The 23796-nt window shown below is 39.4% G+C and overlaps 1 protein-coding gene across 1 annotated transcript; it reads right to left on the minus strand.

Annotated features, from left to right (window-relative positions):
• Positions 1-4296: 4296 nt before the first annotated feature.
• Positions 4297-5436, minus strand: uts2r3 (urotensin-2 receptor 3). Its single transcript, XM_085472694.1, has one exon. The coding sequence runs from the start codon at positions 5434-5436 to the stop codon at positions 4297-4299; it is 1140 nt and encodes a 379-aa protein (XP_085328820.1).
• Positions 5437-23796: the final 18360 nt, after the last annotated feature.

The following is a 23796-nucleotide window of genomic DNA, read 5'->3' on the forward strand; positions in this document are numbered from 1 at the left end:
TAAAGCATAATAATTATCACTCTTCTTATCTGAAAAATGTAAAAGATCATTTTTCATATACATTCCTATCCCATAAAACCAAATGCTATAAATTCTTGAAAGTTTTATTTGCCATTTATACACATGCACTAGGTCTTGGTACATAGGAAATCTTGTTCAGAGCTCAGAGCTCAGAGTCAAATAAATACAAATATGTATACAAGTATAAAACAAAGTGCACACTGAGGTAAAGTATATTTTTTAACTGATAAAAATAAGAATGAAACAATATGTGACGTATTTAAACAAGATTAAGAAAAGCTGTAGAAATGTAAAATATCCGTTCCTCACCAACTGCAGGGTTGGTGAGGAACTGTCAGAAGTCAGAGGTCAGAGGTCAGCCAAGTCTTGATGCCTGACTCGACTGTTTACAGGCAGTATGCTGTGAGAGGAGAAGCCAGGGGAGCAAGAGACACAGAGAAAACAGAGGGAGCAGGAGCGAGCAGGGCATCCATGCCATATTTACTGCCTTTCCTAGTAAGAGGCAAAGTGTGAACTGTAATGTGCATGTTGGTGGATTTAACCTCCGGCCTTCAAGGCACGCAGGCCTGGGTCTCGCCTGATCCTGGCGGCTGACACAGATATGTGAAATCAGGGGACGTGATGAGGAGAAGGGCGCCTCACGTTGGGCTTCGACTGGGTTGAACAATGAGATACTGTCAGTGCCTATGTTTCAGTTTGCTGTCAAACCAGAAATTACAAGCAGTTTTTGGGGTTTTTTTTTTTAATCTTGTGGTTGTGTGTATCACAGGCAGGGTATCATCAACCTGAAAGGGATATCTGCTGTTGTGGTGTTATAAATGTTACAGCTGATAACATGTCATAATACCAACCCCTTTTGTTATAAATAAAATGAGAAACTTACAAAGATAAACATCACATGAGGTGAGGCCATGCAGAGGAATGGAGGTGCAGACAAAGCAAAGTGTAAAGGGGACACAAAGTGATTAAGAGAAGGAAAACAGATGGGCAGATTGAATTTTAGAGGAGGCGGAGTGCAAAGGGAATCTTTCTTGTGTATGTCTGGAGAGAAAGGGAGCCTCTTATACACTTCACAGTGTGAATTTGGCCCGGGGCTGTGGCCTCGTCTCGTCTACACAGCGGGTTGCTTTCCTGAGCGGGCTGCCCAGGGGAGGGGCACCTGCATCAGCCTCAGACAGTGGTCAAGAAGAGAGCCTGATGGGAGGGGGTGAGGGGTGCTGAAATGGAAAGATGCTCGATGGTTCCAGGAAAGTGACATGTGCTGGATTTATGAAATCTTCAGGTAGAACAGAGCGATGCCCTCTGACGAAAATATTTGTCCCCCTTTTTTTCCCCAGTGGTCTCGAGACAATGACACCCTCTGTGGTCTCAGGATGAAATCTAAAGCTTCTGTTGCACGACAGGATAAAAGTTATGATTGGCACAAATCCGCCTCTGCAGCTACCAACACAAAGTTTAAAGATTGGCCGGCCTGCCATCTGAGACAATATTTTCCATCTTATTTCATTGGGTTGACCAAACACAGTGTATTTGAAGTTTATCAAACACTCAGTCATCCCTGCAGATCTGTGGCAGGACTTAATCACCTGATATATGGAGGTTAGAATACATCGACACCTCAAACCTGCCCGCTATGCAGAGTCAGAAAATTGAACAACAAGCCCTGCGTGCTTTAATATCCACACTCCTGTTGAGTGTCTTTTTTGGATACCTTTCATCTTTACACAAGCTACACCCTCCATCTTCTGTCATTTTGGTATGACCCCGGGGGTCCCAAAATCACTGAGTCTCATATTAAGACGCCTTATTTTAAATGTATACTGAGCTGGCGCTTCCTCTGAAAGAAATTCCATTTCAGTGGATAAATGTGGTACTCGGGTCTCAGTTGTCTGTGAACGGTGGATGGATATTGCATTAGCTTTGCAACAGAAGCGCCCCCGTGGTGTGACTGCACAGGGCTCTGAATAATAACTGCAGTGGGAACGTTATGCTGAGAAGTAGCCATGCCAGGTAAATAGAAACACATGGCAGGCGGCATGAATTACTGGAGAGCTCTACAGCCTGCAGAAATAATGGCATCGCAACGCAGAGACACATACAAGCTCCCTTTGACAAACGCTTTTGGTATGTGTCTCTTCAACCTGTTACTGCTCAAGCAGTAATGAGACACATGACTTCAGAGCTTCTTGTGCAGTCCGGAGGTATTTCTTGAATATATCTACTTCATGTGCAGATAAATAAACCTAAAATTTAAGTTTAGGTTTCATTTTAAACTGCATTATAGCATTAAATCAAATTATCCATTGCCTGCACGCTCCCATTATTAAATCTTCCTCCTTTTTCAGCGGATCGCTTTAGGGATCACTACTGTGAATCATCTGCTTATTAAATGGCAAGAAAAAAATGTTGAGTTGCTAGATATTATAATTTGTATATTATAATAATATTATAATTTGTGAGTTTTACTACTTTGGTCTCCTGAAGTATTTGGTTATTTTTCTAAAATGTTGTCTCAGATTCTCCATGAGCATTAAAATGAAAATGTTTATAACTTATTTCTTGAATTATTTTTATGAGGAGGTATGTCCTCTTAAAGGAAAAGTTAACCACCATCAGCACAGACGCAGACATACTGTAAACTTTAGAAAATAAGTGGAAACACAGTAAAAAAAATAAGATTTTATGGCACGTTTTATTTTTGAACTTGTTGTATCAGTTACGCTGAGCCAGTGCTGTTCTGAGTTTCTGTGAGCTTTGATTGATTCGTTTTCAAAACACTCAAATCTACCCTGATATCTGATCTTGTGGCTCGTGTCTGTGTTTTGGCTTCCTCGAGCCTCCCGGTGTTTTCTGAACCCACTGCACAGGCAGAAAATAAGTGGAGAAAGATTGGAGATGGCATGTGTCAATAGCCTCAAGCCAGACTTGAATCAGGGACCATATAATCACATAGTAACTTAAACCCCTTGACCTCAAAGTTCACACCTAACCAGAAAGCTCTGTGTTTCTGACCAGTTACACTCTGCCCCTTTTGTCCTGTTATCCCTTCCCCAACGTTACTCCTGTCTGTCAAACGGCAATATTTGCTCATGTGCGTCAAAGAGCAGCAGGGTCTGCGACACAGTACAGAGCAGCCTTTGAGTCAGACAGACAGAGACAGACCTTTGCAAACGAGAAAGACCTTCAGGACTGGCTGTCATGCTGACACAGACACAAACAAAAGTACGAGTGGAACTCAAGGACTTCTTGACCGTATTGTGCCTTTTCCTTAGCGATCCACATATTTTATACCTGAACTTTCCTGTTGTCTTGACATTTGTTGTTGTTTTTTATATTTTTAGATTTCTGGTGGTGTTGATTACCATTAGTAAAAAGATCCAGTGACACAGTGAATTAAAGAAAGCGTACTCTTTATTCAAGACTATATATTATAACCTATATAAACATCAGTTATAGTCAACACCAGTAGAGAGCATGCAAAGCATCACATGGTTCATAATAAGCCAACACATTTTCAAACCCAACATGCAGGTCAAGATATAATTTTAAAAACAAATTCTCAAAAAAAAAAAGAAGAAATGTCAGAGATTGGGGGGAAAAAACAAAAAGACTTCTGACCCACTAATACATAATTCATTATGTCCACAAACAATAACTCAGAAAAATGTCCCAGCGAGGTCCCGCGCAGACACAACCTATTGTTAAAAAACAAGCGTTTCCTTTGATTGTTCTGAAAATAAGGAGAAGAGCTTCAGGGCTTTACTGGAAATGCTTGTGCATATGCAGCATGTGGTATAAACCCAGGCTCCTAATGATTACTGCACTCTGTTTACTAAATAAAGCTGACGGTTTTGTTCTGGGGTTAAACAAGATGACGCGTGTACACATGTTGCTGTAGTATCATTAGTGACACTGCATACATTTCCCAAAGTTAAAAGAACATTTTAAAAACCAAATTAAATTATGATAATAATAATAATAATTCATTATCAAAGTGACAGTGGAATATTTTGCAGTTACAACTTTAGGTGACACATCTTAAAGACTCAAAGACTCAAAGAAAGAAAGTTAATCTCCTAATAGGAAACATTGTCCTTTTTACAAAGCATTTTTGCAAAGTGCTATCATTTGGGTAATGTTTTTCTACTTCCCTGGGTTGCAGGCTAAGATGAAGTGAATGATCTTTGGTGTCTATTATAAAGCATCCATATACAGTACTTGTATGTGCACATATACATGCACACACTCACATTATGGTCTATTATTATAGTGACACTACTCCAGAGAGCTGCTTTTGCGGCACAGCTGATTTGCTGATGTCAGCAGCTGTCGGTTGCATTTTCGTTTTCCAGTCAACAGTGTGTAAAAGAATGGATTCACACAAGAGTTTCCGTAAGTCAGACCTGTGAGGATACGATTCACTGTCACCTGTGTGCCCACTGGGACTGTCCGCAGCATGTCAGGCTTGTAGAGAGGCAGCAGCTGCCAGATCCAGAAGGGAAGAAAGCAGGCCCAAAAGGCCAGGACAATCCCCAGGATGAGGAGCAGGACTTTGGGTTTGGGAGCACGAGGAGGACAAGCATTGTTGTTGTCAGTGGCCCAGGCTGGTCGTGTCTGTGACACCCAGTAAAGGCGACCCAGTGTTGCATAAAGTGCTCCAATGGCCAGCCCGGGACCGAGAATGCTAGTGCAGAAAAGCACACTCAGATAGGCTTTGGAGCTCTCCTCATCCCATGCTGGGACGCACAGCTGGCCCTCCTGGTCATCCCCATCTTCCAGGTGCAGTGTGATCATCATGGGCAGGCTGAGAGCCACCGCTAGCCCCCAGGCAAGGCCTACACGCAGCAACTTGGAGGAGTTGGAGGATGAAGTGTGTAGTGGGTCAGCAACAGCCCTGTAACGGTCCAAACTCATGGCGGTGAGAGTAAAGATGGAGGCGTGCATGGTGAGGAGATCCAGGCTCAGCAGGAGGCGGCATCCAAGCTCGCCAAAGGCCCAGCCAGATGCCAGGCTGTCATACACGATGAAAGGTGCGGTGAAAAGGTACAACAGGTCAGCTAGAGCAAGACTCAGCACCTGGAGGTGAAGAGAGGAGGAGGAGGTAGAGGAGGTAGAGGAGGTAGGAGAGCTGGAGTTGGCAAGGCATGATGGTAAAAGGAGTCTTGTCAGGCAGCAGGCTGGTAATGCTCCACATCTTCTCCTGCTTCTTCTCCTGCGCCTCAGAAGGAGGACCAAAGTGTAGAGGTTTCCTGTGATGCCCAGCAAGGAGAGGAGAGAGAGGAAGGAGCAGAAGAGAACTGTGGATGCCAAACTGGGTGATGGAGAGATGGAAGGAGAGGAGGAAGGCACAGAGAAATTGGAGATAAAAGGGGAGGTGTAGGTAGAGGGTGGTGGCAAAGAGCCTGAAAGGTCCATAGTGTGATGTTTTTTGTTTTGTTTTGTTTTTTAAAAAGGAGAAAAAAGCTTTAGAAGGAATAAAGTCAGTGAAATATCAGCTGAGTAAAAACGCAGTTCTAGCAGAGGCAGAAGGGGAATGGATGGGGTCAGGGAAAAAGAAACAGGTGGAGAGGAGAGCAAAACAGTATCTGTTAGATTTTTCAGTATATTATATATATATCCTCTTATTTTTACTCTCTGGTCACTCTCTGGTTTTAGGAGATTTTATTTTCTCTATGTGTGTTAAGAAAAACATAGCTTGTATTTGGATTTTTGAGGGTGCCTCAGTTTGATTTATGCATATTTAAATCATAACAACCAATAAATAAAGTCATATAAACATGCAGAAATGAAAGTGTCAGCTAAAGCAGAACCCTCTCTGGTTGGCACTGATTTTATAGTTTTATACACTGTTAGAAAAAACATCTTAAAAAAAACAGTAATATTCCAGCAGCTGGGGCGCCAAAATAATACCGTAAAATAACAGAAAATAACTTACTCATAAAAATACGGTTATTTCCAGTAATGAAAATGCAGTTTTACAATTCCCCTCTGGCCATCAACAGTAGGTGAAGTGTCTTGCCCAAGGACACAATGACCGAGAGTGTCCGAGCCGGGGCTTGAACCGGCAACCTTCTGATTACAAGGCGAACTGCCAACTCTTGAGCCACAATCGCCCTAAGCTGAGTGATACTGTTGTGGTTTTAGTAAAATAATTGGATTTTCAGAGCAGGAGGTCTCCAAATGAAGACAATGAATCTAGACTGAAACCTCTCGTTCTTTCTCAAGGTCAGCAGTTGGTCAATAATTTAGAGACGGCTTAAATCAGCAGACTCAGCTCTAAATGATTGCATCTTTTCTTTAAATTGTGTGTTATGAATATGGAATACGTACTAGTTTTATTTTCAAGGACAGAAATACATTATCAGACAATTCAAAACTATGAGCTGGTTTGACTGGCGATTTTCTGGAGCAACGTAATCAGCAGTGACATCAAAGCAGACGTGGGGAGCCTGACAGAAACGGGCTGCGTGATTCGCGGTGACCCGGGCGGCACCGGGGTTAAGAGCTACTGTTGAACTCTGGAGGAGCGGCTGAACCCCTGCGGTGCTGCGTGGCTCCACAGGTTACTTGCTCCCTTTAAATAACAGCGATATTAATGACAGGGCCTCACAGATCAGGAAATTTTCCAAAATTTTAAATGCTTTAATTCTCAATTTACCCACAAATTTACCCACAAACAAAATAATTCAAACAATGTGGTTTCAGTGTGTTTAAAGACTGCACTGTCAGCATTTAATTTATGGCACTTAAAATATTTAATCAAGGCCTCAAAGAAAACTTTGAGGAGCCCCGAATTTGGGGAAAAACATCATGTAGTAACTCTTTTTTAAAAATAAATAAATAAGGCTACTGTATGTCATTTCTCTAAAGCAAAAACTTTTTGGTTTCTGAAATGCTTTTGAAAGCAGAGAAGCTGCCATCAGTATAGTATTAATCAGAATAATTACTGAGATTTCTTTTAGAAACTTACTTTAGATCAGTTTAGTCCCAGACACTGTAAAATAATATTCCTTTACTTGGTGAAAAAACTCAGTTCCCATTTTGAAAGCTCCCTCTTCTCATGTGTTGTCTTGAAATCCCCTCTGACCTCTTCAGCCATAAATTGAGGTTTTCGGCTGATTAAATGCAGTTATGTGGTGATAATCTTCATCCAAAGCCTGTGAGCTGATCTCCGCTGCCTGTCTCGCTGTCTGTCCACAGCTCAGCCACTGATGTGTCTGACCCAACTGAGTGTGTGTGAGTGGAAAAAAGGGGTGGGATGGGACGCTAAGTGAAGGGAGGGGGTTACCCTACATACTGAATATTAATACAGAATTGTCCTGGTCCAGGGAGGCCCCGCAGACTGAATTAGAAGTTTAATTTTTCCCTCATTAGAAGCATAACAATAAAAAAAATAGAGCAGTGATTTATTTTAATCACTCAGTAGTTAACAGTAAATAGTAATGCTTTCAAAAGCTCTGAATTATGACTGACGGTATCCTGTATCCTGAGTGTGCCTCCACTCAGCAGTGCTGAGTAAGGATATAAGAATTTAAAACAAAGGTATTATTAGTGTCTATATTTTATAGCTGGGTTTGGGGGGGGGGGGGGGGGGGGGGGTTACCGTAAATTTCATGACTCTCTAATAGTTTCAATACCTTTGGACCAAGCATAAATCTCACTGTGAACTCACTGAAAGGTCTTTCCATGAGAGTTAAGAGTCTGACCATAAATGGTGTCCTAACATCATATTTTGGGAAATAATCACATGGTCTGTAATTCACAGTTATAACAGCTGCTGCATAAAATTTAAAAACCTAACCTACCACTAAAGAGCCATGAAACCTGAATATTTAATATCATAAAGAAGCAGGTTTCTTTATGTTCAGGAAAACACTTTAGTAAGGACATTTATATAAAAAGGCAAAAAAAATGTAGGGAAAAAGCAAAACTGTAAAACGGATGCTAGTGTAAATGTTATTCCTGTTATTACTTCATTGGCCAACGTCTTTTCTGTATTTGTTTTATAAACCCTCGATAAAGAAAGTAATGTCAGGGGCACTCAAATCAAAATGCTTTCCTGTCCAGACATACACACAAAAAATGGACTCAACAAGCACCTAACACGACCTGCACTATTTTATAGGCCAAATGGTCTTCAACGTGGCTCGCTTTGTGAATAAATCTTGACTTCTGCTTCATACGTGGAAAATGTAATCATATATATAAAAAAGACCCTTAAAATTGAGTTAAAATTCTCTGTGGGAATTGCAGCGAGACAGACTGACACAGCAGTGGTATTTGTTGTCATTTTGTGACACACTGCAATAACTAATGCACTTCAACTTACACCCAAAGTCAATACCATACAGCTCGTGTTCCAACGTCTCACACCCCCACGAGGGATTTTTATGATGATTTGGTGTTTAAATTATAGAGGAAATTAATTACCCACTATACTTGCCCGTATCAACATTTTTCCATGTCAGAGCAAAGTTGAACTGGTGCAGACTCACTGAATAAACGGGTCTTTCAGAACTTATAGTTGCATGTTATCCACTGAGTTGTTTTTGGCTTGGCAGTTGTCGAGCCTACAGCTGTGGTTTGCCAGCTTCAAGAGGTTAAGCAGCTTGGTAGTGATTTAGTTGAGGCTGCCCAGTAAAATGTGTATGCTGTGTGGCTCGTGCTGGTGGAGGGGACTCCATGTTGGCTGCTTCATACATGTGAGGACATACATAAGATAGACAGAGACAGGCAGTAAAGACGAAAGGGGGAAGGGGGGGACATACCTATCCCCACGGGGTGTGAGGAATTTGAACAAATACCTGGCACAGACATGCCAAAATAGGGGATTGGGGGGAGAGGGCCATAGAGGCATGTGAAGACCAGGCTCCCTCATACAAGGAGATGGACAGGTATATAAGTTGAGTGGATAGAAATGAGTGCCAAAGTGGCAAGAAAGTTTTATTAAAGGGGCATCAGGTGGCCTGCTCGTATCAGATGTACAGCAGTGTAGAAAGTTGAGTTGAGTTGTCAGATGAGTATGAACAGTGAAACCAGGCGTTTGGGTGCAGATGTTACTCATATTTAACATGGAGCAGGGAGAAGCAGACTGAGAGAGTCTGAGTGCTGCGCTGTTTATTTGTCTTTGTCAGAACACATGTCTGCCCAGACACATTATATAATTTCTAATTAAATTTACCTGAGTGTGTTTTTTCCTATACTTTGACCTAAAGATCTTGTATTTAGTCTCTTTAATATCGAGTATGCAGATAAGATCTAAAGCCCAGAGCTAACCTAACCCCTTTTTTTGTAACTAAAGCTGTATACAATGGGCAGAGCTATGCTGGTTTTGTATTGTGTAATTGTAGAAACATTTTCTTTTATATGTTAAAGAGTTAAATAATGACTGTTATTTTTTAAATCTGACTCTATAACTATAGATTAATTTATAAAGTGACTTTTTTCATTTAAATAAATTATATTTATCTGTTTGACAAGATCACATACAGTCTTTTGTTTGTTTTTGTCAATTAATCACCATATATAACATTAGCTTGTTTGATTGACAGTATTTGGTAAACTGTGATGGGAATGTTTTGACTAAAATGCTAAATCACTTGTAAAAGCTTGATGAAAATTATTTCTCTGCTCATACATTAATGTATTAAATGATTTAGCTCAATGTGATAACACTATCTTAATAAATAAAGTAATTTAATAACTGTCTTATAGATGGATAAAAAAAACTTTAGGGCAGGTACAGATCATAGCTGACAGTGAATGGATTGCATATGGGAGTCTATCCGCTGCACTTGCCTGACATAGTTCATTAAACTAATTGTGTGGCTGTCAAAGAGAAACATTCGCCACCACCTATAACACTCCCAGGTTTCTGGAGGGCTGAGATATCATTAGAGCACACAGTCCCTGGGGTGTTGTTGACTGCAGGATTTTTAAAACAAAAGAAATCTTGATTTACTTTTTTATTAGTCAGTATTATTCTTTATCTTTACAGTACGCCCAATTGTAAGCGTTGCAAGCCTATCCAATCAGGACCTAGTCACAAAATGACAAATACCCTCCACGTAAACACAAACAGCTCCCTAACCTTTTCCTGGCTGTCCTTGCTTTCCTCAGTCATTTCATTAATTAGCCAAACCATTTCTGAGCAAACTGACTAACAAATTGCCTGCCGGTGAGAGTCCTCACGTCGTAGCCTTGATTAAATGGGCGGACATTTGCGTTCATGACAAATGGTTGTTGGACTGGGCTGATTCACAACTTGTGATGAGTTATTGATCCCCACTACGCCCCCCTCCAAAGCCTGTCTGCTTTGCAGTTACACATCAAATTTCTCCTGTTCCCTCAATACAAACCTCTGTGAGAGCACAGAGCTCAGATAGATACGCTTTTTAACGTACAATTCCCTACTCATCTACTTTTATTAATTAAATACATAAATAAATACATCAGATTTTGTAGATTATGCAGGGCTACTCTTTGTATTAATGACTTCATTTTGTAAAATTACAGAATAACTTCAGCATTTGTCAAGTAGAATTTGAAGAGTTTAATTAACATGTCAGTTTCAAATTTATATTTTTACTTGACGTATACTTAATGTTTTAAATTTCCTAACCTCCTGAGACCCAAACTCTTTCATGGCATGCATTTGTAATTTCTCTTTGCTATTTGGGCTGATTGGGACCTGATGAATGTAAAAACAAAGAATTTGATTTTTTTTTACCGGATTTTTGTTTCTGAGAAAAATGAGATCCACATATGAGGACACTGGTTTTAAGTTTCGACAGAACAGTGGCAGTATAACGTCCTCGTAAGCGGATATCAGGCCCTTGTAGAGAAAAATTTAGTATTTTGGTCTAGACAACCCAAAATGTGATGTCCACATATGTGGACGGCAGGTCCTAGGAGGCTAAAATAGCATTCAATGCAAACATCATTAAGCTTCTTAATTAATTCCATTATTACATCTGTCTGTCATTGTTTTAATACTATTCTTAAAGCACTTATTCATGTTGGCACGTTCATGTCTTCATCCTATTGCACTCATGGTGTCGCAGCTTAAAAATAAAACACAAACACTTTTATTTACCCTTAAAGTGGAAAAATTACATTTGCAGATGTTTTATTTGTGGCCTTCAACAGTCCCAGTTTCTCCCCCGTCTTAATGAACTGATTGAACAAATTCAAAATAAATCTACTAGAGAATTTTCTAGACAGTCCTTTTTCAGAAGCAGTGCTTTTGTGCATTTGGTCCTATTGAGTATTATACCTGGAACACTATACCCTCACAATTAAGGAGCACAAAATCTCTTAACTCCTTCCCCAGACCTATACAGCAGCAAACTGGATACTCGTGATCTGAGGTGATGTCACCCTAACTCTATTTTTACTGTCTGTTCTTAGTTAAAAATTATGTTAATGTCTTTTTGTGTGAGTTTTCATAAATGTTCTTCAGTGTTTGATGTTTAATATTTAGTTTATATTTAGTCTTCTGGATCTCATATGTGCTTAGATGCCTGCAGATGAAATTATTTCCAAATCAGGCACATTTACATGCTGGATTTTGGTGCTCATAATTTAATGTGAATCATATATTTATTGTTAAAGAAAAAATAAAATTAAACAAACTAATTCAAACTAGATGTTTTTTAACCTTACATACAGGGTATGTAAGATTCCTACACTTACTTTCAGTCACATTTCTTTTGTTCTGTGCCCACAAGAAGATTTAACCTCTCCCGAACTCTTTCATGGCATGCATTTTTAATTTTTCTTTGCTATTTGGGTTGATTGGGACCTGATGAATGTAAAAACAAAGAATTACCAGATTTTTCTTTTTTTTTTTTTACCTAAATTTCGTTTTTTTTAAAAAAGGAGATCCACATGTGAGGACATTCGTTTTAAATTTTGATAGAACAGTGGCAGCATAACGTCCTCGTAAGTAGATATCAGGCGCTTGTAGAACAAAATTAAGTATTTTGGTCTAGACAACCCAAAATGTGATGTCCACATATGTAGACGGCAGGTCCTAGGAGGTTAAGCAACACCGCACACTGAATAAGTATTCGCCTAACCCTGGAGTCACAGAGCATTAGATTTGGACATTTTGCAACCATAACAAAATCTGGAACTTGTTGTTACATGACACTGAGCCGGAGTTTGCTCCTCCATCTGCAGAAATCAGATCAGCCTTTCACAGGCACATGTGGAACGTTATCATAGCAGCCAGCCGGGAATTGGACTGTTGCTTTGCAAGCGGGATTGTTTAGTAATGCCATCATATGAGATGTTGTAGGTGTTACAGAGAAAACTCTCAATAACAATCCACATGTTACAGACAATAGCACGTAACTTTAAAAGCATTTCTGTGAAAACAAAAGTGTAAGTAGGGATATTTTCTGTCTGTCTAGCTTCTTTCAAGTCATAAAACACCTAAGGTGTGAAGCTTTTCTCTTTTAGTGTCTGCACAGCTGCTCATTTGAAATCTTCCCCTGTAATTACACTCTCAGAAACCAGGTGTGTGTTGCCCCTGGTCAATTAGCAGCCCTGTAGTCTGATTAGCTAAAAACCAGTTTAGGGTATAAAGCTTTTAAGTCATTTAAAGTGCAGGTTGGTTGATGGATGCAAAAATTGTTTTAATCTGCCCACTGGTGGCTTAGATTCAGTACTGCAACGCCATGCATCCATCCAATAATAATATAACAGGCTATTATGCAACCCTTCAGTGGGAACAAACCAGCATGCTAAAGCAGTATTTGCCTGAGCCTCAGATATGTGGTCGCTCTCCTTCTCACACTGCAAGCCTGCTGCAGACATTTCCCTCCAAACTGTAAAAACCAAAGTCAAGCAAGCACCCCATCACCTTTCCAAATCACTGTTGTACAATAAATATCAGTGTCTGAAGCTAAGCCATATTTGAAGCTAAACAGTGGAAATGTTGGCTCACTGTTTAGCAGTCAGAAATGAGCACTGCTGGTGGTTTAATGCACCATTACTTGCCAAACAAGTAAAAGGCAAAGTTTTGTTCCAGATGTACATATTTCTCCTCGCTGTTTGTTTTAAGCCACAACAGCTGCAACAATTTACCAGCATCATAACACAACACAAAAAGATCCAGAAGACCGTTTGACATGTATTTATCTATTTTCAGGCTTTTAAAAATATTGTTTATATGGAAAGAGGACAGAGCAGAGAGAAGGGCGAGATGGTTATGATGTCATTTTAACACCCATAACCATCAAAGATTATTTGAATTAGCAGATGTCTGTGCCTTTTAAACACAAAGGCCAAAAGGGCAAGCCCAGGAACCACATTAAAAAGGCACCAAATTGCAAAGAAATGTCTTTAAATTAATTTTGAAACCAATGTTCTGTTGTCTTAATAAAAACCTGGAGTTTCTTTCTAAAACTCGTGTTTTTCTGATAGTTTGCAAAGCCTGACATCACCATGCCGTCCCACGTCACCCTCTTTCTGCGTGACTCTTCCCCCCTCCTCCCGGAGAGTTTTCCATGGGTCAATTACAGTTACAACAGTGTTTTTACACCAGCGCTTATCCTATTTTTAAAAAGACACACTCTGTAGACACACTTTGTACATACAACATGTATAATACATTGACTAAACATTTTCACTTGTCAGGACATTTTGATTTTCCACTGCATATACTTGTCGAGACAGCTTCAGCAGTGGCCGTGTGAGGCAGATAAATGAACACCATTAGGTTTAAAACATCCAAAGGTGTATGGGCTCACGTTGGTTGGATGCAGTTGATTGTTCTGGCTGTTGCCCCAAAATCTGATCCCCGTTTCCATAGAATGACTGAGCTTATGACATGGGTCACTTCTTGGCCTCCTTAACTGAGATTAAATCAGATTAGTAAAGGCAAACGCACAAACACACACTCACACACATGCACGGACGCACACAAACTAGTTAACTCAATACTCCGGTTACATAGTCACTGTCTGATGCTCTCTGTCTGTCCCTACAATTTACTTTCAGATATTTATTTTAGATTTTTTTTTGTAATGTTTAAAATTAAAGACAGAAGACACTTTTAATGCAAGCCAAAATGTAAAAAATATATATAACATAAAAATAATCAGTATAACCATAAAAAATAATACTTTGTTCTTTGTAATAATCTAAAAATGATCACATTTTCTACTTAAATTATTGTAAATTTAACTTAAAATACAAGTCTCCTACACACAAAAAGCCAAAAAGAGGGATTACAAATAGATTGTTTTATTTTTAGTTTATTTTATCAGGATCCCATCGGCTACAGCAGAGCAGCAACTTATGGCATGGATCACTTCTTGGCCTCCTTATAAGGTTAAATGAGCTGAGTTTATTATTTAAAAAAAAAGAATAATAACTTCCTTGTTTAACTAGCTATTCGTGTAATAATAAAAACACTAAAAATAACTTGAATGTAAAAAATAATCGGTGTTTGGGTTCTATATGTTGGGATATTACCCATATAAACTGTAATTCTGAGGCTGGTGTGACAAGGTCACTCCGGCATTCCGGCGAGGCGCGTGCTCGTGTCTAGTTGGGAGCGCACAGCACGGCAGGGTGGACGCGCACAACAGCGACCTGAGGGCTCGCGGACAGAGCGCCAGCACGGGTCAGCTCGCGCAGCGGCTATTAATCATTAAAAAAAAATAACCAAACAGCGGCTGGTTTAATAAGGAAACAACCCGAAGCACCAAACTGACGTGGCGCTGGTTTCATGGGAGGACGCTGTCAGCAGAGGGTAAGTGCTGATTGAATTTTGCTTTTCCTTAAATTTTGCTGATTGAAGGAAGTTCGCAGACACTAATTATGATTACAAACAGCCTGTAATTTTAGTTGTCGATATTTATATTATTTCGTACTGTAATACTCTGAAAACCCTCACATTTCTGCACCTTTAAATATCTGTGTCAGGTTTAAACCACTGTGTGATGTTTTATAGTCAAATCTCGAATTTAAATTTATTTTCACCTTAATTCACAATGTGCAGAACTGGAGGATTACTGGAGGAATAAATAAAGAAGCCAATGTTTTGTTTTGTTTTTTAAGAAAAACGAACAATGTCAGAGAGATAAGTTTGCATTGAGCACCCAAACTTTAATCCTTTTCTGCCTTTGTGAGTCATAACCTGATAGGAAACACATCTGTATTTTTTAAGGCTTTGAAATGAGGCAATACTTAACAACAAACGAGTACAAATGTGAAACACATGCAGCCTCCATCATTTCCAACCAGGTTTATTTTCTGGCAGCACTGGTAGGTACAGCAACGTTAAAGTGACATGGCATGGATCAGGATTTTTGAGGGTGGCACGTGGTCGGACCGCAGGTTGGACCAAAGTAAGGGATTATGAGATAACATTTTCTTCACCAGCCGATTACATTTTTAAACAGCATTAAAGACCTTTAGGTGACTGTAAAGGAAACTAAGACAACTGATCAGTGCATAAATAGCACTGAAAGTTGGCATTTTGTTTCTTATAGTGAAAAGATATTGACGGATAGATACGTCAGCAACATCCATAAAGTTGGGAGAAATGAAAGTTACAGGGGAGAGAAAAAGGAAACAATCAGATGTTAATGTGGCTCAGTATTTCTCCCCATCATGGGTCAAGCTCCAACCCTGTGCTCACCTCACACAATGCAGCTTGACGGTATATTTAGGTAGAACCTCCTTGTTGGTAATTTCACACACACACACACACACACACACACACACACACACACACACACACACACACACACACACACCTGTTTACAGATGTTACGTTTTGATTCCTTTTGTAGATTACAGCATATCACCAGTTATCAAAAATAAGAATTAATTAATCAATGTCAGCAGGATGATTCACTAAAAATATTAAAATATGTATTTGATGCTATTTCTGACATTTTTGATAAAGCTTCTCTTCCTGTTTTCTGCATTTATGTCACAATATTATCGTTGTTTGTTGCCTTATCTAAAAGTATCCTGTAATTTTACTCTCCTGTTCTTAATCGTTGTATTAGTCTTAGAGGTTCTTGAAATTGAACTAGCACTGGCATGTTGCTGGGGTGCATGTTATGATTGTCGGTTGGAGGAGATGGAGGTAGGAGATGGTGTTGCACATTATCCGATAGCTGAAGAGGATTATTTTTAGTTTATAAGAATAAACAATAACGATTTTAAGCTGCAGTTTGACTCTTCATTCATATAATGTATGTATCCTACACGTTGACTGTAGTACAGGGAGTGTAGAATTATTAGGCAAATGAGTATTTTGTCCACATCATCCTCTTCATGCATGTTGTCTTACTCCAAGCTGTATAGGCTCGAAAGCCTACTACCAATTAAGCATATTAGGTGATGTGCATCTCTATAATGAGAAGGGGTGTGGTCTAATGACATCAACACCCTATATCAGGTGTGCATAATTATTAGGCAACGTCCTTTCCTTTGGCAAAATGGGTCAAAAGAAGGACTTGACAGGCTCAGAAAAGTCAAAAATAGTGAGATATCTTGCAGAGGGATGCAGCAGTCTCAAAATTGCAAAGCTTCTGAAGCGTGATCATCGAACAATCAAGAGTTTCATTCAAAATAGTCAACAGGGTCGCAAGAAGCGTGTGGAAAAACCAAGGCGCAAAATAACTGCCCATGAACTGAGAAAAGTCAAGCGTGCAGCTGCCAAGATGCCACTTGCCACCAGTTTGGCCATATTTCAGAGCTGCAACATCACTGGAGTGCCCAAAAGCACAAGGTGTGCAATACTCAGAGACATGGCCAAGGTAAGAAAGGCTGAAAGACGACCACCACTGAACAAGACACACAAGCTGAAACGTCAAGACTGGGCCAAGAAATATCTCAAGACTGGTTTTTCTAAGGTTTTATGGACTGATGAAATGAGAGTGAGTCTTGATGGGCCAGATGGATGGGCCCGTGGCTGCATTGGTAAAGGGCAGAGAGCTCCAGTCCGACTCAGACGCCAGCAAGGTGGAGGTGGAGTACTGGTTTGGGCTGGTATCATCGAAGATGAGCTTGTGGGGCCTTTTCGGGTTGAGGATGGAGTCAAGCTCAACTCCCAGTCCTACTGCCAGTTTCTGGAAGACACCTTCTTCAAGCAGTGGTACAGGAAGAAGTCTGCATCCTTCAAGAAAAACATGATTTTCATGCAGGACAATGCTCCATCACACACTAAAACTAAAAACAAACTAAAAACTACTTCCAACAACATTCAGCTTTGATATTAATGAGTTTTTTGGGTTCATTGAGAACATGGTTGTTGTTCAATAATAAAATTATTCCTCAAAAATACAACTTGCCTGATAATTCTGCACTCCCTGTATAGTGTCGCCTTTACTGCATATGGCCTCACTGAATCGTTGTTTGTGCTTTGAACAGATCAGTTAAAGCTCTGCATATTCATTGGATGCCGGGGTATGTCTGCACGTGTGGGGTCATGTGTATTAGCGGTGGCAGGGTACAACACCATTTTTAGATTTCTCTCCAGTATGGGGCAGTCATTTTTTTGTTTTAATATAATATGTATAAGATAAAATGGGGGATTAGAAGCAGTGTGAACATACTGATGTTGGTTCTAACATTATCGGTCCTGTCTGCATGCTTTTCAGCCTTCTGAGTATTTTCTTAATTAGAAAAGTGCTGTGTTGCGTTTTAACCACCACATTGCTTTATGCGCTGTCTTAACTCCGAGATTAACATTTGGTTGTCATCACACAATGACCTCTGTCACAGCGAACAGCTGAGCGAGGACCGGAAGCAGTAAATTTTCAATTAGATGGAATAAGGCTGAATGCCAGGATGATCACATGCTTGTGCTTATGATCAGATGCTGCTGTAGCAGGGTGTGTGCACATTGGCTGGCAGAAAATTGGTAACTACTTCACCCTAGCTGTGCACAGTAAAACATCTCTTTTACTGGAAAACAATGTTCCAAATTTTAAGGGTCTTTTTCTCCTGACATACATTTAAAAATTCATTAGCTCCAGCTGAAATGTTAGCAGTCTGGCTGCACTGCAGGTAAGGTAGGATCCAGGAAAAAGTATGAACTCCTATGTCCCCTGTTAAAACTGTTTACTATGAGTCAAGCAGTGATCTTACTTAAAGGTTAATATGGGCTGGGGTCCCATAGTGTATATTCAGAGCACGGTTACTCTTGGGGATCATTAGGAAATGTTCAGCCTCACGTCTTTCTCCATCAGTGTAAACATGAATCAGACAACACAGTAACACCACCTGTCCAATGTTCTCTATGCTCCCCTTATTCTGCTGAAATGCATTTGATCCATTTGTTTTTAAGGAGATGTTTACTTGAAAAAGCTCAAGTTAAAACTGAACTGTGGAGCAAGCTTATTTAATTTCAGTTTAATATCATAATAAATTCATGGCTAGTTAATGCAAAGTTATAGCATCGTGTATTAAAGCCATGTTAACTATTTCATATATTTTGCTTCTCTCTTTCTCTTGCATCTTTGGCACAAATATATACTAACAGACTTGTCCTATGAGTAGCTGTTTGTTTTGCATGCACACATTCAAAGCAGACAGTTATATTTTATATACAGTCTGTCAAATCATTTTTACTAAAAATCTCCCCATAGATGACCTTTTTTATTCCAAAATAGCATTTCTGTAGGGGTTTTTTTTCTGCAGAGAAGGAATTTCCATTCTCTCAAAGAAGTTTTTGTCATAGAAATAACTGCATTTAAATAACACAAATAACAAGAAACTGCAAAGATATCTGTATGAATAATTCTTGTACATGCTGAATTTTCCCTTTCCTGTTGCTGATGACCACTTATGACCACAGGGCACCCCCTCATTATAAATCCAGGTTTAATCCCAGTTCTTTCTCAATTATAATATTACTTAATATTCTGATGTAACTGTTACTGTTTGGTAATGTGAACACCTGCCAGCTGTAGCTATTGTAACATAAATTATTGATTAGATCTGGAAAAAAGGTCACAGCAGTGTTGTGCATTTACGTACTTATATTTTCAGGCTTTGCTTATAGATTTTCTGGAGAAATTTCTTTGTGCATATAGAACATGATTAAAATCTGCCTTGCATTGTGAGGTTTCATATATAAATTAAGCCTAAATAAAAGACATGGAGAGAAAATGGCTTGACAATGAGCCAAGGGATGTTGCGAGAGAGGGACAAAGACCCAATCCGTGTCCTGGTTTCTGACCTCCATTGATCAATATGACTTATTGATGTCCCTCTATATTACTGTGGCTTCACAATGTAGAGGCTCACTAGGTTCTGTGTTGTATGCTGTATTCACAATGGTGATAAAACCTAAATACCTTAAAGACCAAAAATGGGATGCGAAAATTTCTGGCTCATTGTTTTCTTGAAGAAAAAAGGAAATAGGGCGGCTCAGCCGTGTACCAGAAGAGGCAAAAATACTTATGGTACTGCAACGTGAAGTTTATTCAATACATCTTTCAATGACAGTCGAATCATATCCTTTGCAAATCTAATCTGGCCACATAACACTTTAATATGCCAAGATAATCTGGATAGAACGGGGACAGGGGAGGTGCCAGAGACCGGCAAAATAAATCATGAGAGACCTGGTGTGAAAGAAAGCACAGAAAAGTAGGTGGTGAGAGTGGATTAGTGTGGTCCTGCACGGGAACGATAAATGCAATCATTAAAGCACCTGTTCTGTCAAGTCAGTGGGTTAATGTTGAGATCAAAGCTATTCCAAGCACTAACAACCTGTGGATATGCTCAAAATGTCATTATTAACAGTCTAACACTCCCTAGATTATAAAGGACATTATTACGAAAGTTGTTGGGTTATCATTTTGATGCTACAGTTACATATGCTGGTATTTCTGTAAGGTTTCTCTTTGTTTGCTTAATTAAAAAAGTTAATATCACAGGAGAATTTAAAAAAATATATCTATATTGTATTTATTGTTACAACAAATGGCTCAGCACAACACAACACCTGGTCTGTATGAATCAAACCAAGCAGTGACAGATGTGATCAGCAGTGACCTTGTTGTAAACAGGCACCAAAGGTTTGCAGTCGCTGATGAGATTTCAAACCACCGAAATGACTCAAGAGTTAGCAAAGCAAAAACTTTTCCCTTGAATGCAACAAGCAAGTCAAATATACCAGCGGAAAGACTTTCCAAGACATAAAAATGTTTTTCTTTACAGTATATGGAAGGACATCATAACACCCATTCGAGCAGGCTTTAACAATTTTTGATATCCTGGAAGTAGAGATGAAGGGTCCATTTTCAAAGACATTCCCAGTTTTCTTTCCATACTCCATGTCTATCCAATAGGATAACAGTTTTGTACAGTTACACAGTTTTTTATTTTTTATGTTCTTCTTCACTGATGTCTACTCCGAATGGCTTTTTGGATTTGTTTGGTCAAAGGACTGACAGAGATGATTAGTCTGATCACGTTGCCCAGCTGCAGGGCTGCAGATGAGATGCTTCTCTGGAAGCAACAACTTCACACATGTAATTTTCCCACATAGCCCTCCATGAATGCTCTTGTATGAGGAATCATTTGAGATATTTGGCACCTCAACACGATAAGGTTAGGCAACACAACGATACATACACTCTCATATCAGCCACATGCACGCCTCTCTCATCGCCTACTCCAGTGGCTGTTGCGAGTCATCAAATGACAAGTCAGCCCAGAGATAGCCGATGTGAGAACTTGTTCTTTGGTTGGCACGAGTTACAGTAGAAGTATGAAGGTCAGGACTGCCTACTGGGTTATTTCTTTATTAAGTAAACACTGGGCAGCATAAGCATGTAAATCGTAAATCACATTATCATAATGTTAGTGTGCAGTTTGGTGTAAAATTTGACCATAAAAGACTTTAGGGTTCATTTTGATTTCAGTCTGGCGTTCGAACAATTTCCACAGTGTTGCAGTCACATGTTATATATCAGTTTCTACATGAGGATGTGCCAGGAGCATAAAGACGCATTTGGATGCAGCTCTCAAAGCAGGATGATACTCATACTGACACATACTGTCATATTAGTATATTTGGTGTCCCTCTGTTGTTCCTTTGTACTTTCAGTGGAAGTTTTCTGTATTGCACCAGATTATTACCTTTTAACATAAATGCTAATGTGCATTTATAATTGTTGTTGTAGCTGGCATCGTGTTGGAAATGAGGTGAATATTTCTCAGTGGGGATGATTGTGCTGCAGGAGTGATTACTTCTCCTGCATTAATTCTGAAAGTGGACTACATGTAGCTTGTAGTGAGTTTTTCAAGGCTGCAGATAGATGTCTAACAATTGCAGTAAACTAGCTATGTGAACTTTGTCTTGTCTATTTGATCTGTATTTTCATCTTCAGGTGCTGTTACCAGTAGGTTACAAAAACAATAATATCATTGCTGAACATTGATGAATTAAGTGTTATTATGAACTTAATGACTTCTTTGTTTATTCCTGCTTTTTTAAATAAATGTCACATTCTGCAGTATAGCTCACCCTCTTAAACTGGAGCCACTGCTCTTTATATTCAAGCATCACAAGAGTAAATCATGGTATCAGAGCTCCATCAATGGTACTGACTTATTTTTAATTGCTTATGCACAGCTTTTTGCATACTAATATAGACTCATCTGCCACTTCATTAGTTACACCTTGCTAATTCTGAGTTGGATCCCTTTTGCCTTCAGATCTGCTTTAATTCTTCGTGGCATAAATTCAACAAGATGCTAGAAACATTATTAGAGATTTAGCTTCATATGGACATGTCAGCATCACACAGTTGCTGCAGATTTGATGGCCGCTTATTAATGATGTGAATAAGAAGATGGTTACACTGTTTCAATAAAGTGATGCTTATGATCAGCAACCAGACTAATCTAGACTGTGGCAATTAAATGGTTCTCATTTGGTTCCAAGTGTGCCAGGAAAATATCCCTCACACCATTTACATCACCAAGCAACCTGAGTTGCTGACATAAGGCAAGATAGATGCATGGTTCATGTTGTTTATGCTAACTTGTGACCCTACCATCTGAATATCGCAGCAGAAATTAAGACTCACCAGAGCAGGCAGCATTTTTCCAATCTTGCAAATGGAAGTTGCCTGATTTTGGTGAGGGTATATGAACCGTAGCCTCAGTTTCCTGTTCTTTGCTGACAGCATCCAGTTTGGTCCTCTGCCACTATACCCAATCTGCTTCAAGATTTGACGTGCTGTGCATGCTCTTCTGCATACTGTGGTCATAACAAGTGGTTATTTAGTTATTTTAAGTCTGGCTATTCTTCTCTGACCTTGGGTATTAACAGTGAATTTTCACCCAGAGAAATGCTGCTCGCTGGTTAGTTTCTCTTTTTCTGGACATTTTCTGTAAATCTTTGAGATGACTGGAAAATTCCAGCAAATCAGCAGTTTCTGAAATGCTCACCAGCCGATCTGACACCAACAACCATGTCACATTCAAAGTCACTTAAATCACCTTTCTTCCCCATTCTGATACTCGGTTTGAACATCAGCAGCTCATCTCAATCCTGTCCACAAGCCTAAAAGCATTCAGTTACTACCATGTGATTGGCTAATTAGAAAACTCAAGTCATAGTTTAAAGTTAGGCTGAGAATTTCCAGTGGGTTGACATTTGTTAGATGCAATTACTTAGTATATTCTACCATTTCTTTCTATAACACAAGTAGCTATTTGCAAGACTTCAGATGATTAGCAGATAGGCCTCTCAGTTGCCTCTGTAAGTATAAATAAGTGAGCTACTTCTTGTGTTGTGTTTTTTACATTTTTTAATGGTGGATACATTTTAATGGTCGCTGCAAATATTGCTGCATAACATGCGGATATAAACATGCATTTTTCTCTTTGTTTCTCTTCTCTTTTTCTCTGATAGGTACATCTGGGTCAAGCTACAAGAAGGTCTGATTTTTCATCTTAACACTATCCACAAAAAAGCAACCAATGAACTGCATTTGATAAACCAGAGGGATACACTAACAAAGGTAAGTGTCTGATCGACAAACAAGATTTTAGCAGTTTAGCTTCTCATTGCCTTTTGACTTGGCAACATGATAATTTAAACTAGTGCTGATACTTCCTTCACATTTATATTCTCCTTTCTGTTTGTTTCTTAAAAATTTCTTTTTTAAGTCTGCAGTGGGTTAGGCGTGATGATCCAAACATAAAGGGATACAGAACAGTCACCGAAACCTCAATAAGGGAAACGGAATAAGAAGCAGACTCTTTCATTTCCTTCTTCTGTGACTCTTCCCTTCCCTCAGATCAACAAAGCTCAGTGCTCTCACTGAACATGTGTCAAAAAAGGAGGCCAACACTCAAGCAAAGATGAACCCCTATGTTACTTCTCACTTCAGGAGGGATCTCTTCCCCCATTTTCATTTGTTGTAGACTTTTTGTTTACCCTGCTTTTACTGGTTGGATGCAATGACTTGCTCTGTATTTGGAAAGTTATAGCAACAGCTCTTGCTTCTTGCTTTGCTGTTCTCTCTGTACCTTCAGCAGTGCACGGTTATGGTTGAGTAACTGATTTTGTTCACTGGTTACTAAATGATTATGGGTTGCATGATCTTTACACTCTGTCAGGATTCAGTTGTAAGGGTCTCTGGGAATGATTGGGCAAGGTAAATGATAATATTACAAGCACATCCTTTTCATTATCAGATGTATTTGCATGTTTTTCTTGCTTAACTTAAGCCTTTAGTAATCATTTCGATATATTGATGATTTTGTATACTTTTGCAT

The sequence above is a fragment of the Copadichromis virginalis genome, linkage group LG11 (genome assembly GCF_057382275.1).
Source record: "Copadichromis virginalis isolate Kocher_CV1m ecotype Utaka linkage group LG11, C_Virginalis_male_GT1.1, whole genome shotgun sequence".
Lineage (NCBI taxonomy): Eukaryota > Metazoa > Chordata > Actinopteri > Cichliformes > Cichlidae > Copadichromis > Copadichromis virginalis.